The sequence below is a fragment of the Tympanuchus pallidicinctus genome, unplaced genomic scaffold (assembly GCF_026119805.1).
Source record: "Tympanuchus pallidicinctus isolate F22 unplaced genomic scaffold, pur_lepc_1.0 scaffold2, whole genome shotgun sequence".
Lineage (NCBI taxonomy): Eukaryota > Metazoa > Chordata > Aves > Galliformes > Phasianidae > Tympanuchus > Tympanuchus pallidicinctus.
Window position 1 is genome coordinate 21905431 of NW_026294721.1, and position 12535 is coordinate 21917965.

Consider the following 12535-nt stretch of genomic DNA (forward strand, 5'->3'; position numbering starts at 1 on the left):
TTAGGAATTTGTTGCTCAGCTTTCTGGCCTCACTGCTGTTCAGAAAATGCTTTCTTCAGTCCTAATGGATTTACTTTCTTTTTGAAGATGTAGTGCTGTAAAACTAAGGTGTATTTGTGCTCTGTGTTTCTGGCATTTATCTGGAGAGAATGACAGCTCAGGGAAGTTAACATATTAACAGAGCCTAAATTTATTTGGCTTTTCTTTAATTGCTTAGTCTGCAGCTATAGCAAGATTTTTTTTTTTAATGAATGCATTTAACAAGCAATTCTTTCCGTGAAGTTTGTGTGCTTATAAACCATTTAGCAAGCTGAGTTGAAGGACTCCTCCCCTTTTGTTTCATTTGACCTGAGAACATTTTGTCTACCTCATTCTCTTCATGACCCCCTCACTAGTGAAGTAGCGCAGCCAGGTACAGATGAACATTGCAGGAGCATGCCATCACCTGTTGCTACTACTGATGTCATCTCTGAGAAACAAGCCCTGTGCAGCTCAAACAAACAGCAAGAAAGCACCAAAGAAGACAGCAGTGCACATTTACCAGACATTGAGAGAGACGATATGTTGGTTAGAAGGATGGGGACCTTTCAGAGACGCACGACTAGCACTGTTCCAATACATTGTCCTCCTCTGTCAGTAGCTCAGGAGAAGGATTTGAAGACTTCACGGGAAGCAGAGAGGTCAGAGAACAGAAGCAGATCACTCTGAGCTTCATGCCTGGTTTGTGTGTGGTGTGAACTTGGATCAGTCAGCAGTGTTATTCCATTCTGCATTCAGCCTTTAAAGATGTGTTTTACTCATTCATCATGGCATGTGTTCTGTTTTATGAAATTACTTACAAGAATGTATCCTATGAACATAAAACAGTCTGCTTTCTTTCATAATATTTAAATACTTCAATTGTTAATTGCTGCTCAGCATGAAAACAGTCTTTCATCTTTTGGGGGGATTTTTGCAATCCATGGTGCTTTCCCCAGAGTTTTGTGCCAATTTCTAAGAGAATAATTCCTTGCATATATTTTTATGCAGTCTCCAGCTTCTAACATAACACCTACATAAGTGTGGCATTCAGAGTAGTTTCCTCTTGCTCTCACTCCTTGCACTGTAGTTAAAGATGCCTAGTTGTTCATCACCCTGCAGCTGTGTTTTGAGTAGCAGTACCCCACATTGCCTCAACAGCCGCTTTCCTTTGGGCTGTACAAGTGAACATTATCATGGAACAGTGTCACTTGTCTCTCTGAGCAGTACTGTAACGCAAGAAGAGAGCCAAGAACAGCTTGAAATCCCTCCTCAGCAGAGTGGTGGAACAGAAAACAAAGTGAAGTTTCCAGATCCGCAAAGAGATGACATGTTGGCCAGAAGAACTGGAGCTTTTCTAAAACAGCCGGGGCCAAGTGTTAAGCAGTTCCTTCCCATGCCATTTTCAAAGCAGCAGAATAAACAGGGCACAGCTAGAGAACTTGAAAAGAAAACTGTGAGGTAAGAAATTCTGTTCTCTCTTTCCCTTGCAGTGAGTCCTGTGGACTGTTTGTCGAGATCTCTTGATCTGGAAGAGTTGCTGTTGGCCCAGCAGTCATTTCTTCTATACTCATCCTTGAATCTATGCTAACTCATTCTGCTCTAGTAAGCAATGTAGGTTTTCTGGCCTTTTTGGTAGAGCCTTGTAAAGTCTTAGACCAAAGAGGTAGCGGATGCAAAATTCTAACAGCATGTGAAAATAGGTATTTATGTAGCAAGATTGTGTGACATTTGTAGAGGTTTCTATTTAAATAGGTGCTAATCATTAAAAATATTTCCAGCTAGAAACAGAGGTGGTGGATACAGTAGATGAATGTTTGTCTATAGCTTAGATAGTGTCAATGACTCCTAAACAAGATAAGAAAGTTCTGGAATTAGATTCCTCCTGGTAAGGTTTGGTGTCTTTGTTTAGATGAGCAGCACAGTGTGGGGAAGATGGAGGTTTAAGCCTTTGGACAGAGCCATGTGTTGGCTGTTTGAGCTATGTGCAAGCAAGACTGGAAAGTTATCGCTCATCAGCCTCTTCAAAGTGCATGAGAGAGGAAGGATACACAGATACCTGTGCATACATAAATGGAAAATAATGTGCAGCTTAGCCAGGAGTGGCTTGGTGTTGAGAAGACCTTCATTTGAATAGCTTAGTTAAAAAACGTTCTCAAAATATGAATCTTTAGGAATTTTATGTTACTGGCATAGAAGAATGGAAATGCAAGCATTTTGCTCTAATTGTTTTGTGTACCTAAAGCTGTGAGTTTGTAGAATTTTCTTATTAACTTGCAGTCACACTTTTCATTATGTATATGTGATTTTTCAAATGTTGTTTAATACATTTCTTTGCACTGCTGCCTTTGGCTCACTCAGGCCTGAACAATGTCCACAAGTCTGCATTACTAGCTCTGGAAAACCTGTAATTCTACCTCAGCGAGAGCAGCAGCAAGGGCAGGAAAGATGCAATCTCCCTTCTGCAGGACAAGAGGATACTGTGTGCACTGCCCAAGTGGGTGATCATATCCTTAATGAAGTCCACCTTGATCAAACATCTAAGCTTCAGGTGGTTCCTGAGGAAAACAGAACTGAAACATTGTCATCCAAGGATGAGCATCTGCAAACGTGAGCTCTGAATGGTGTGAATCACGCAGCTTGTACACTCTTTGCTCTTCTACTGTGTGTGCACTTCAGAATTCAGATTTTGCATTGCCTGGTGTGTTTTCAGTCCAGACTAAAATCCTGTATGTCTGTACACACTTCGAAAAAACAAAAAGAGTATTTGTGTAATGTTTTCTTTTCTACAACTAATGAAAACAAATATTTGATTGCAATATTTGTGCGCATACAAGAATCGCTTATGAGTAGCAGAAGTTCAGCCAGACTCTGCTGGGCATCTCTAGAGATGCATGTCTTGCTTTTTTGTGATCAGAAAATATTGCAGTGTTGACTTTTGTATTTGATGTTGTTTTATGATAAATGCCAGATACGGACATGTCATTTGCATGACAGGCACTCTAAACAAGACAGGCACTCCAGTGAATGACACTGACTTGTGTATTACCAGTACCTTTTTTCAGCTGCACCAAAACAAACAAAAAAAGGAAATCGTATGGTAATGTTGATTTGAGCACTGCTGTGGAATATAACCATTAAGTTTTGTCTCCATTCATCACATATGTGGCACTTTAATGTAAATGTCAATATATTGTCTACTTTCAAAAACTATTTTCTACATCCACTTTAGGTATACTGTAGCACATTTTTATAATGGAGATATTAGGCAGGGATTAATGATGTTTTTGGGCAGTCTGACCTTTGAATGATTAATAAGGTAAGTGCTGTGTATTGAATAGACCATCTCTGAACAGTATGGTACATTTTCTTTTGGTTTGCTTTACCAGGACAGGTTGGATGTTCGAGGGACTGTTAACCAGATTTTATGGGTCCAGTTGCAATTAATATATAATGTGTTTATCAACGCTCTAATTTTATATTTGGTCTTGTAGATTCGGCCCCAGAACTGCTGTGTCTGATGACGCAGAGTAAGTTGTCTTGTGTTCACAAGATTCTCTTTTAAACAACTTACACTGCATGCTTTCCAGTCTTCCTACTAATTTAAAATGCAGTTGATGCCTCATAATTATTTTGCAGTGTTTCAGCAAATAAATTTTTCAGAAATGTACTGAAAAATGGAATGCAACGTGGCTTACATTGCAGCTAAAAATAATTTATACATAGAAACTCATAAAAACTGAGCATAACACCAATGTGCAGCTATTGCTTAAAGCATTATTTCTTCTCTTTTTTTTCTTTTTTTTTTTCCTTTTTTTTTTTTTTTTTTCTTCTCCTGAGTTTTCATTGCCTCTAATCCACTGTAGGTTAGGAGATTTGGGTTGAACTTGGACTGGGTATTGGAGGGAAAAAAAAACCAAGTGTGACCTATAACGAAGCCCAAAGCAAGATAAAATTCATTGTGATCTTCAGAATAATTGTCAGGAATACAAATTTTCAGCTATTCCATTATTGTATATTAAAGCTTTCTTTTGAATTCTTCTAGGTTGGGTTTACTTTAATAATACACTAAACTTTACTTCTTTAAGCTTCTCACCTGTGTGCTTTACATTTAACCAAAGGAGTAGGTTGGGGGCATTTATAGCAATTAAAACTTTCGTCTGTGGATGAATATGAACAGAATAATGTATAGTGTTACTTAAAAAGCCATGTTGGAAAATTACAAAGTACAGGAGTTCAGAAGCAAAGAAATAATTAAGAACTACTCACATAATGTGTCTTTAATATCCTTATTTTGTTCACAGAAATGCATGCACCTTTCCTGTCTCCCAAATTAAATCAGAAAATAAAATGGCATAGAGGCTTTTTTTTTAGTTTACAAGATCTATAGTGTACAAGTGTATCTCTTTCATGCTGTTCAAAGCCTGTGTCCACTGCCCATAGAACCAAGGAGTAAATATAATTATTTTCAAGAAGCAGAAATCCTATCGATCAAAATGAGAGATTAGATAGCATAGCAACACAGAATTGTGCTTTACAGTGATGCCTCTCCTGCCATTTCGTAGAGCATTACCTATCTCATTGATTTGCTTATTTGTTTCCCCACAGTTTTGCATGCCTGTATTAAATGGAAACATGAGAGAAAGTATACATGGAGGCATCAGAGTGTTTTTGGTTGTATTATTTGAGAGTAGCGAAGATATGAATAAATCATATTGTTTATTTCACATGCATTTTGTTTAAGAAGGCAAAACAATACATGTTCAAGCCTTATTGTCATCCTTTCCAGATATGCCACAGTTTACAGAGCAACTGTTTTCCTAAACTGCCTGTAAAGTTCTTACAAATGTAAGATTGCATTTTTCCTTCTGAAGTACTTGCAAAAAATCTAATATAATGGGGCTCACAAGTAGGAAAAATAAATTGAACTGACATTTTAAATGCTTCCAAAATGTTTGTCAAGTCTCCTTTGAAAACTGTGACTTGTATTCAGCCCTAAACTTGGAGCTATTCCGGATACATAACCGGCAGCAGAACTGCCATGTTAGACTAACCAAGTTCCCGTTGCTGGTTGGTCACCACCAAATTGTGTCAGCAACCCCAGGGCTGTCTCCAGCTCCCGAAAAGGCAGTCCTCAGCATAAATTGGAGTAAAGGAGACAGCCCTGTCTAGATGTTGTGATTGCTTGGAGTCCTCAGCCTTTATTAAAGGCAGAGGACAAGTGTGTGAACACTGCAGGAGGGCAGCAAAGGTGGCTTGTGGTTCCCTCTTTTCTTTCTCTGCTCCCAGACTCTTCTGTGGCCTTCTGTCAGGTTTCCAGTTCCTGTTGCTTTTCAGTGCTTTTCCTGTTGTGTTCTGCCCAGCCTATGAGTTAGAGCCATTTTGTGTCCAGCAGGGGCTGTGCCAATATTCTGGGGCATCTTCGTTTCTCTCCAGATTAGACTGAGCGAAATGGAGAGAGAAAACTCTCTCTGTGATATAGCTGAGCACTCTGTTCTGTGGCAAACTGTTGGCAGTACAGTCTCCACTAAAAAGGAAGAGGCACAGAAGAAGGTTAATTTCATGTGGTTGAAATTCATGGATGTATCTCTTCTCCTTGGAGTTGCCTTCCACATACCTAGCATGTTGTTGCTGATCGGTCCCTCTCCCATCTCTCAAAGAGATCCTTTGAATTTTGCTGGCAGTGTGACAGCCCAGTGTTCATTTAGGCTTAGACTGACTTTATACTTTAAGACCAACATATGAATTATAGTGGACTGAGAATTTTGAGTATTTATTTACTGGAGTCTGATCCTTTAGCCATCCTGTCTCTTTTTTATGTTTGGTTAGGGTTTTTTAAATCTTACTGTGTTTATAAATGGTAATGCAGCCACATAATAAATGCTCTGCATAAGTATTTTAACATATTCTTATAAAAATTTTTGCCATATTTCTCATTTTTTGAATTAAATAGTCTGACCACTCAAGTCCTTGAGGACGTTTTTATTCAATACTTACTTGGACTTGTTTTTTTGTTGTTTTTTGTTGTTGTTGTTGTTGTTGTTGTTGTTTTCAAAAAAAGAAGCTCTATAGCACCGCTGACAATAACTGTAATTTGAAAGAACAAAGTAGTGTAACTTAAAAACAATCACAGTATTCCAAAGAATCAACCCTTCAAATTATAGTGTTGGTTTGCACAATGTTTTTTTCCCAGATCTTTGTCAGAACAGCATATCTGATACTGGTCAGAAGAAAGGCCTGTTTCATCCAGACAGTGTAGATGCTATTCCAGGAGCTTTGCAGAAGATTTGTGATTATGAGCTCTGTATTGTTAAATCTCCTTATTTACATGTATGCTCTGTGCCTGTTGATCTGGCATGTGATTGAAGGAAGAAGTAATTCTATCTATTCATGCAGGTGTTGACAGACTGGAGACATTTATATCTTATATAAACAATTTGTAAATTATATAAAAAAGGGAGAGGAAGAAATGATGTTGGACTCATAGTGAAAGTCTTCTGATGGAAGCTATGAGTTCTGGCCTCTGGTTTTCTTCTGTAGATGAATTTGCATGGCAGAGAAATCTGTGTAGGCCATCTGGTTGGCCTTTTCCCCATGTTCAGGAAATGAGGTGGATCTTGTCAATGGCTGTTAAGTGTTGGTCATTGCAGGAAAGAATGGATTGAGATGACTCCTTCAAATTGCTCCCCTGGGGAGGCAGATTTGCACAGTAACATGTTACTGGAGCTGCTGTTTGGTTGAACCTATCTGGTTGCTAATCCATGGCAGTGAAAACCCAGCAGCATGAGGGAATGGCTAAAACAGAAGGTGCATATGGGGATGTAGTGTATGGCTTGATTCCTGGGGTAGGTTAAAGCCTTTTCCAGGGTGCCTTTTGTATTGCACTGTCAATAGCTGTAAAGTCTTTGTTCTGTTATTTTTGCTTACTCCAAGTGAAGGTGGGGAAAAAGAGAAGCAAAAAATTAGCTTCTCATTGGAATGTCAGTATACCTGGCAGAGAGTATTTTTATTTTTATTCTCCCACCCCAGATGACAGAGGGCTCACACCCTCTGCAGGAGCAGTTATCAGCACTTCAGGTCCTCTGTTTTCTCCTACTCTATGCGAATGAAATATTCTTTGATATGGGGGAGTGGTACGAGAAGGGATCTATACAGTCAGTCAGACCTGGCAGGCACAAAGTGGCAAATACTTAAGACTAAAGGTTTTTCCTTAGTATGAGTTTCAAATGCACTTAAACTGGAATAAATCCACTAATGGGTTGTGTTAATGTATCTCCCAACTTACCTTACTAGTCTGCAAAACAGAACTGAAATTTAAATGTTCTTTAGTAGACTTTCAGTTTTAAAAACAACAAAATTTGCAGTTTCTTTGGGTTCTATTTCTTCAGAGTACTCCAATCCAGCCCTGAGCAATGCAACTCTTAAAATTACCCACAGAGAAACCCAAAGAAGTGTACCCCTCTCAGCATTCTTTTTAAGGGATGAAGCATGGTAGTGTGCTAACCTTACCTTTTGTGCTTGAAGGCTATAGGGTGTGTATTCTGTCTTGTGTTTCTGAATATATGCCCACTAACAGGATGGGATCTGTGCATGTCCTTTTCTGTCCACTGTCCAGACCTTTCCATTTCCCCTGAAGAGTGAGTTGTTCACATCTTTGCTTGCCTGAATATAAATGCCAGCTAAATACATGTATATACAGCTTTCAGTGTCTATTCACTTCAATTACTGTGTTCACACTTGCCTACAACTCTTCTTCATTTGGTGCTTCTCCTGCTAGTTTGCTCACCTACAGCTGCAGATAATCATTTGGAAACTGCTGTGAAGTCACCTCCTGTGGAACTGCATGGCTTTTTCTCCCCCCTTTTTGCTTTTAATGGCCCAGCTGAGGTCATGTCTCACTAATAATCGGTAGTGGGGGGAACTAGTAAGTACATTATCTTCATGTGAAGATCTTTAAATAATATGAATGATGGTATAGTATCAAACCATGACCTTTTTTTCCTTTAACTCTCCAAAGGTCAGAAACAAAAATAGCATGTGTATAAAGAAACTGTTTTGTCCCGAACACAATTGTTTGTTGTACAGTCAGCTTTCCCTTTGTTAGGTCAACCTATGAACAAGTTGCTGCTGATAGCATTGAGTTTCTTTGAGGCAGGGAGGGGAGAGGAGGCAACATGCTGTGCGCGCTGCATGTGCTTCTCTGGGCGGGCTCTCCTGGTTCCTGTAGCAGTAGCATTTAGCCAGCCACACTACCCATGATGTACTTCTCAAGCCTCTCTTGTTTTACAGTAAAATGGAAGCTTCTGTCTGCAATATAGTTGCAGTGGGTCAGTGAGAACCCAATAGGAAACATCTTCAAAAACTTAAATATTCTGAACCCACCTCTGAATAGGATAATTTTAACAAAAGCCACTGTCAGAGTTTTATGGTTAGAAATGCTTCACAGTGAGAGACAAAGTTGCTGTTGGCTAACAAAAACAAGAGAAAATTGAGGAGTACAGTGCCTGAAGTACTGCGTGGAAGTTGTATGGGTGCTAATTGATCTTTCTCAGGGATTGCTGCACTGGGAGCTCCGTAACAGTGCAGGTGTCTGATCCTGCTGCAGCACCCTCATGTGGCTTTTGCTCTTACAAAGCTGAAGAAGTATAAGATTATAAATAACACTGTGCTTCTTATTATTCCCTCTTTGTTTAGGAGCGTGAGCATGTTTGACATGAGAAGTGAGGAAGAAGCCATGGCTCAGCCTCACAGCAAAGCTCGCCATGAAAAGCTGCAGAATATACACAACCAGCTGAAGGAGGACGAGACCAGGTGGCAGGATGTGAGTGTACCACTGTGTCTGCAATGCTGGCATTAGGGCCAGCCAGCTAGGCAAAAAAGCAAGGCTTGCTAAATCTATGATTGCTCTCTCAATCAGAACTCTTTTTTTTCATTTTTTTCAGTGCTTTGTTGAGAAAAGCATAGAAGTTCCTATTTTGTTGTACTTTACAGGACACACAGATGAACCAGCTCTTTTGCTTTTTAAGAAAATGTAATTAAAATCTAAAATCTGATTGCATAAAAATGAAAGCAGAACACTCCCATTTGGTAACTTCTCAAATTTTTCTAAGTAGAAAATTCCTGAAGTGTCAAAGTGATAAATATATAGGTTGGACTTGGCTTCAATAGATTTGGTTACAGAAAGATTTTCCATCTTATTCAAGCAAACACATTCCCCTTTAAGTTAGATACACCTTGCTTGCATTGCAAGCCCTTTCCAAACTGTCTTTATTCTAAGCATTTTTAAGTTGTCGTGGCAATTTTGCATTATCTTCAGTAAACTGAAAGCATTAGAAAAACATTGTTCACAATTTGCAGGCAAATTAGTATCAGAGCTTCAGCATCAATCCTGTTAGTTCCTAAAGACTGATTTTAAATGAGGAATATTGGAGTTGCTTTTCTTCTTTTAAATCTCTTCAAACAGCTAGTACAGTAATTTCCAGTTGTGAGGACAGCTGCTATGAAACAGGTTTTTATAGAAAATTCAAGGCAAAGCCCCAAAAAAGAACAGTATATACAACTAATAAAAAACTTTTAGTAGAACAATGAAGGATTTCAGCTGAGTGGTCTGTATGTGTGGGAAGCCATAATTTCCCAGCAGAGATAAGAATGAGCCCAGAGGAATTCAAGAGGTTTGAGAACTCTTCGCTATTGAATGGAAAATCCTCTGAGCGAAAGTGCACAACTTTTCCAGGCCCTTAGCACCTTACGCACCAAACTAAAAGTTCTGAAGAGCTACTAAATATTCCAGCAGTGGAATGTCCTTGGCATTCCGAGGGTTTTGTAGAGATGACACTACATTCATGGTCTCATATTCTTCACGTGCTCATGCTGTAAATTTGCCAACAATTAACAGTTTCATAGCTTTTTCTATTTCCGTTGTTTTTCTAATGAATAAGAGCTGAAAAATATAAACCTGTCTTCTATTTAATTGGAGAGAGAAAGGCTTATGTTATGACATTTGCTAATGAAAAACTAATTTCCAAACAATAAGCAATAGTGGGAGTAGCTGAATAAAGAAGTGCTTTTGTACTTCAACGAGAATTATTAGTAACTGAGGAAGAGGAAAGGACCATGTTTCATGAAGGGTTTATGAACTGATACATGTAGGTCACGTGAAGAAATACTTTAATGAGCACTCCCTTGAGTGTAATGCCAATAATTTGTGGCTTTAAGCTAAATTAAAAGTGACAAGGTTTGTTCCTGGTTTTAATAAAATAAGTTATTCTTGCAGTACCTTCTGCTGTTTACCGATAGAAATGCAATTAAAATATTTGGAAAACCATGTAATTAATGAAATAACCTTTGAATTGAGTATGTGTGCAGAATCTCTGTTTTTTATTAAAACCAGAATTTGTTAGAGTGCATGAAATATAATGTGTATACTAATCTCCTGATGTTGTGAAGTTAATTGCAAATGTGCCCCCATGGTTTCCTATGAGGTTATTTTTCTTTGCAAAACTGCTGTGGAGGTTAATTTTTACTGTAAAATTCTGTTTCTTTTCTAGTTGATTATTGAGAAATTTTACAACTTAGAAACACTTCTTCGCTTGTTTTATTATGAAACAAATTCTTTTTCTGTATGTATTGCTCGTGCATTCATAACCCAAGCAGGATGCAGACATAGGTGTGTCCCACATGAGGTGCCTCCTCTGTATTTTTTTGTTTTAGAGTCAGGCTGATTTTGCAGGAAGGATAAGGAACTAGAGCCACTGGGTCTTTTTGGCATTTTTGGACAGGTGGCTTCCAAGTAGAATATGATTAGTACTTCAACAAGAATGTATTGTGTATTCAACAATAATTCTGTATTGCTGCGTGCAAATGATAGTCTTGTTTCTCTGTCATATCACAAGTCTACCAGATGTGAGCCACTTTAGTCCATAGTGTTGCTGAGATCTGGGCCCAAAATAACTGGGGGACGCTTGTAAGGAAGATACAAGTAACATTTTCATTTTATGGTATGATCACCGTTTCTCTTTAAAGCAAACACCAGAGCCTGGTCTACAGGCAGATGCAAGCATTACAAAGCTTGGCTGGCTGGATTCATTGATTCTTTAAGGCTGGTTTTTAGCTATTTGCAATTCTGCATTCAGCTGCCTTCTTTCTCTCACAGGACTTGGCTAGGTGGAAGAGTCGTCGAAGGAGTGCTTCCCAGGATTTAATTAAAAAAGAAGCTGAGAGAAAGAAAATGGAAAGATTATTGTCTGGAGAGGGAACAAATGAGCGCAGAAAAAGCATCAAAACCTACCGAGAAATTGTGGAAGAGAAGTATGTTTTCTTACTGAAGTGCAGAGGCATGTCTGAAAATGCTGTATGCTTCATAGGGGATAGGTGGTTGTGAACAGCCATGCCTGCAGGGCTGGAGTAAGGGAAGGAAAAGGATAATGATGGAGCAGAGGAAGTAGGAATGATTTTTAGTGTGAATTTTAATGTGATGATCTCTCTTGTGTCATCTCCTGTGCAGAGAGAGAAGAGAACGGGAGCTTCATGAGGCGTACAAGAACGCAAAGACCCAGGAGGAGGCTGAGAGCATTCTCCAGCAGTACATCGAGAGATTCACCATTAGTGAAGCTGTCCTTGAGCGTTTGCAGATGCCAAAAATCCTGGAAAGAAGCCATTCAGTGGAGCCAGATTCCCCACTGAAAGACCCAAATCCTCTGAGATACTTAAGGCAACAATCGCTGCCTGCTCCAAAATTCACTGCCACCATTGAAGCAACCATTGTTCCCACCACTGATCTAGAGCCCAGTGCTTCGACAGGCCGCACATCTCCCAGCAAAAGTGTTGTCTCCAAGGCTGTGCCTATGCTGACACCCAAGCCTTACTCTCAACCCAAAAATACACAGGAAGTTTTAAAGAACTTTAAGGTAGGATACATCACACTCCTGTAAGTAAGTTAGGTAGCAAAGAGATCCTGATTAAATAATCACAACCTGTAAATGATTAATGCAATTCAAGTAAAAAAAAAATTAGAATTATACTGAAATATACTGTTAAAAAATTCAGCTGCATGCCTTGTCCTTTTCAATTTAATGGTCTTTTCTTGGTTACCAACTTTCTTAGCAACTTGACTGTTCAGACAAGAATATTTGCAGTGATCATTTTTTATCAGGCTAAATTTCTTCAGAGGACAGAACAAAGAAGGGGCATTTTGTGTGGAACAGGTTAGGAAGGAGTATGTTATCATGCTTTTTTAGTTTTTAAACAAGGAAGGGAGATGCAGAGAATGAGAGTAGAATGCTGAAACAGTGGAGAAAATGAAGACCTGGGATGTGTTAGAACAGGCTGGGATAAGCTAAGTTTGAAGAAATCTGCTTCTAACAGTGCCTGTACAAAAGCTGAGGCTTCCCCAAGTCTCATGGCAGCCTCTGCAATTGGCAGTGTGAAACTTACTGGCAAGAGTGTCCCAAACCTACATACGTCTGGTCCCTTGTCTCTGCCATGGCGATTTGCTACTTTGATTGTGGTCCCTGCAACC

The 12535-nt window shown here is 39.1% G+C and overlaps 1 protein-coding gene across 12 annotated transcripts in view; it reads left to right on the forward strand.

Annotated features, from left to right (window-relative positions):
* The window catches only part of LIMCH1 (LIM and calponin homology domains 1), a 165935-nt gene that overhangs the window by 122041 nt on the left and 31359 nt on the right, over positions 1–12535 (forward strand). For 10 of the 12 annotated variants that reach the window (XM_052682504.1, XM_052682499.1, XM_052682498.1 and 7 more), the window contains 7 exons: positions 396–680; positions 1246–1479; positions 2380–2628; positions 3513–3548; positions 8713–8839; positions 11171–11325; positions 11522–11924. In XM_052682504.1, coding sequence (XP_052538464.1) covers positions 396–680; positions 1246–1479; positions 2380–2628; positions 3513–3548; positions 8713–8839; positions 11171–11325; positions 11522–11924 — 1489 coding nt within the window. The remainder of the gene's footprint in view (positions 1–395; positions 681–1245; positions 1480–2379; positions 2629–3512; positions 3549–8712; positions 8840–11170; positions 11326–11521; positions 11925–12535) is intronic. The other 2 variants (XM_052682509.1, XM_052682510.1) reach the window with 1 other exon arrangement.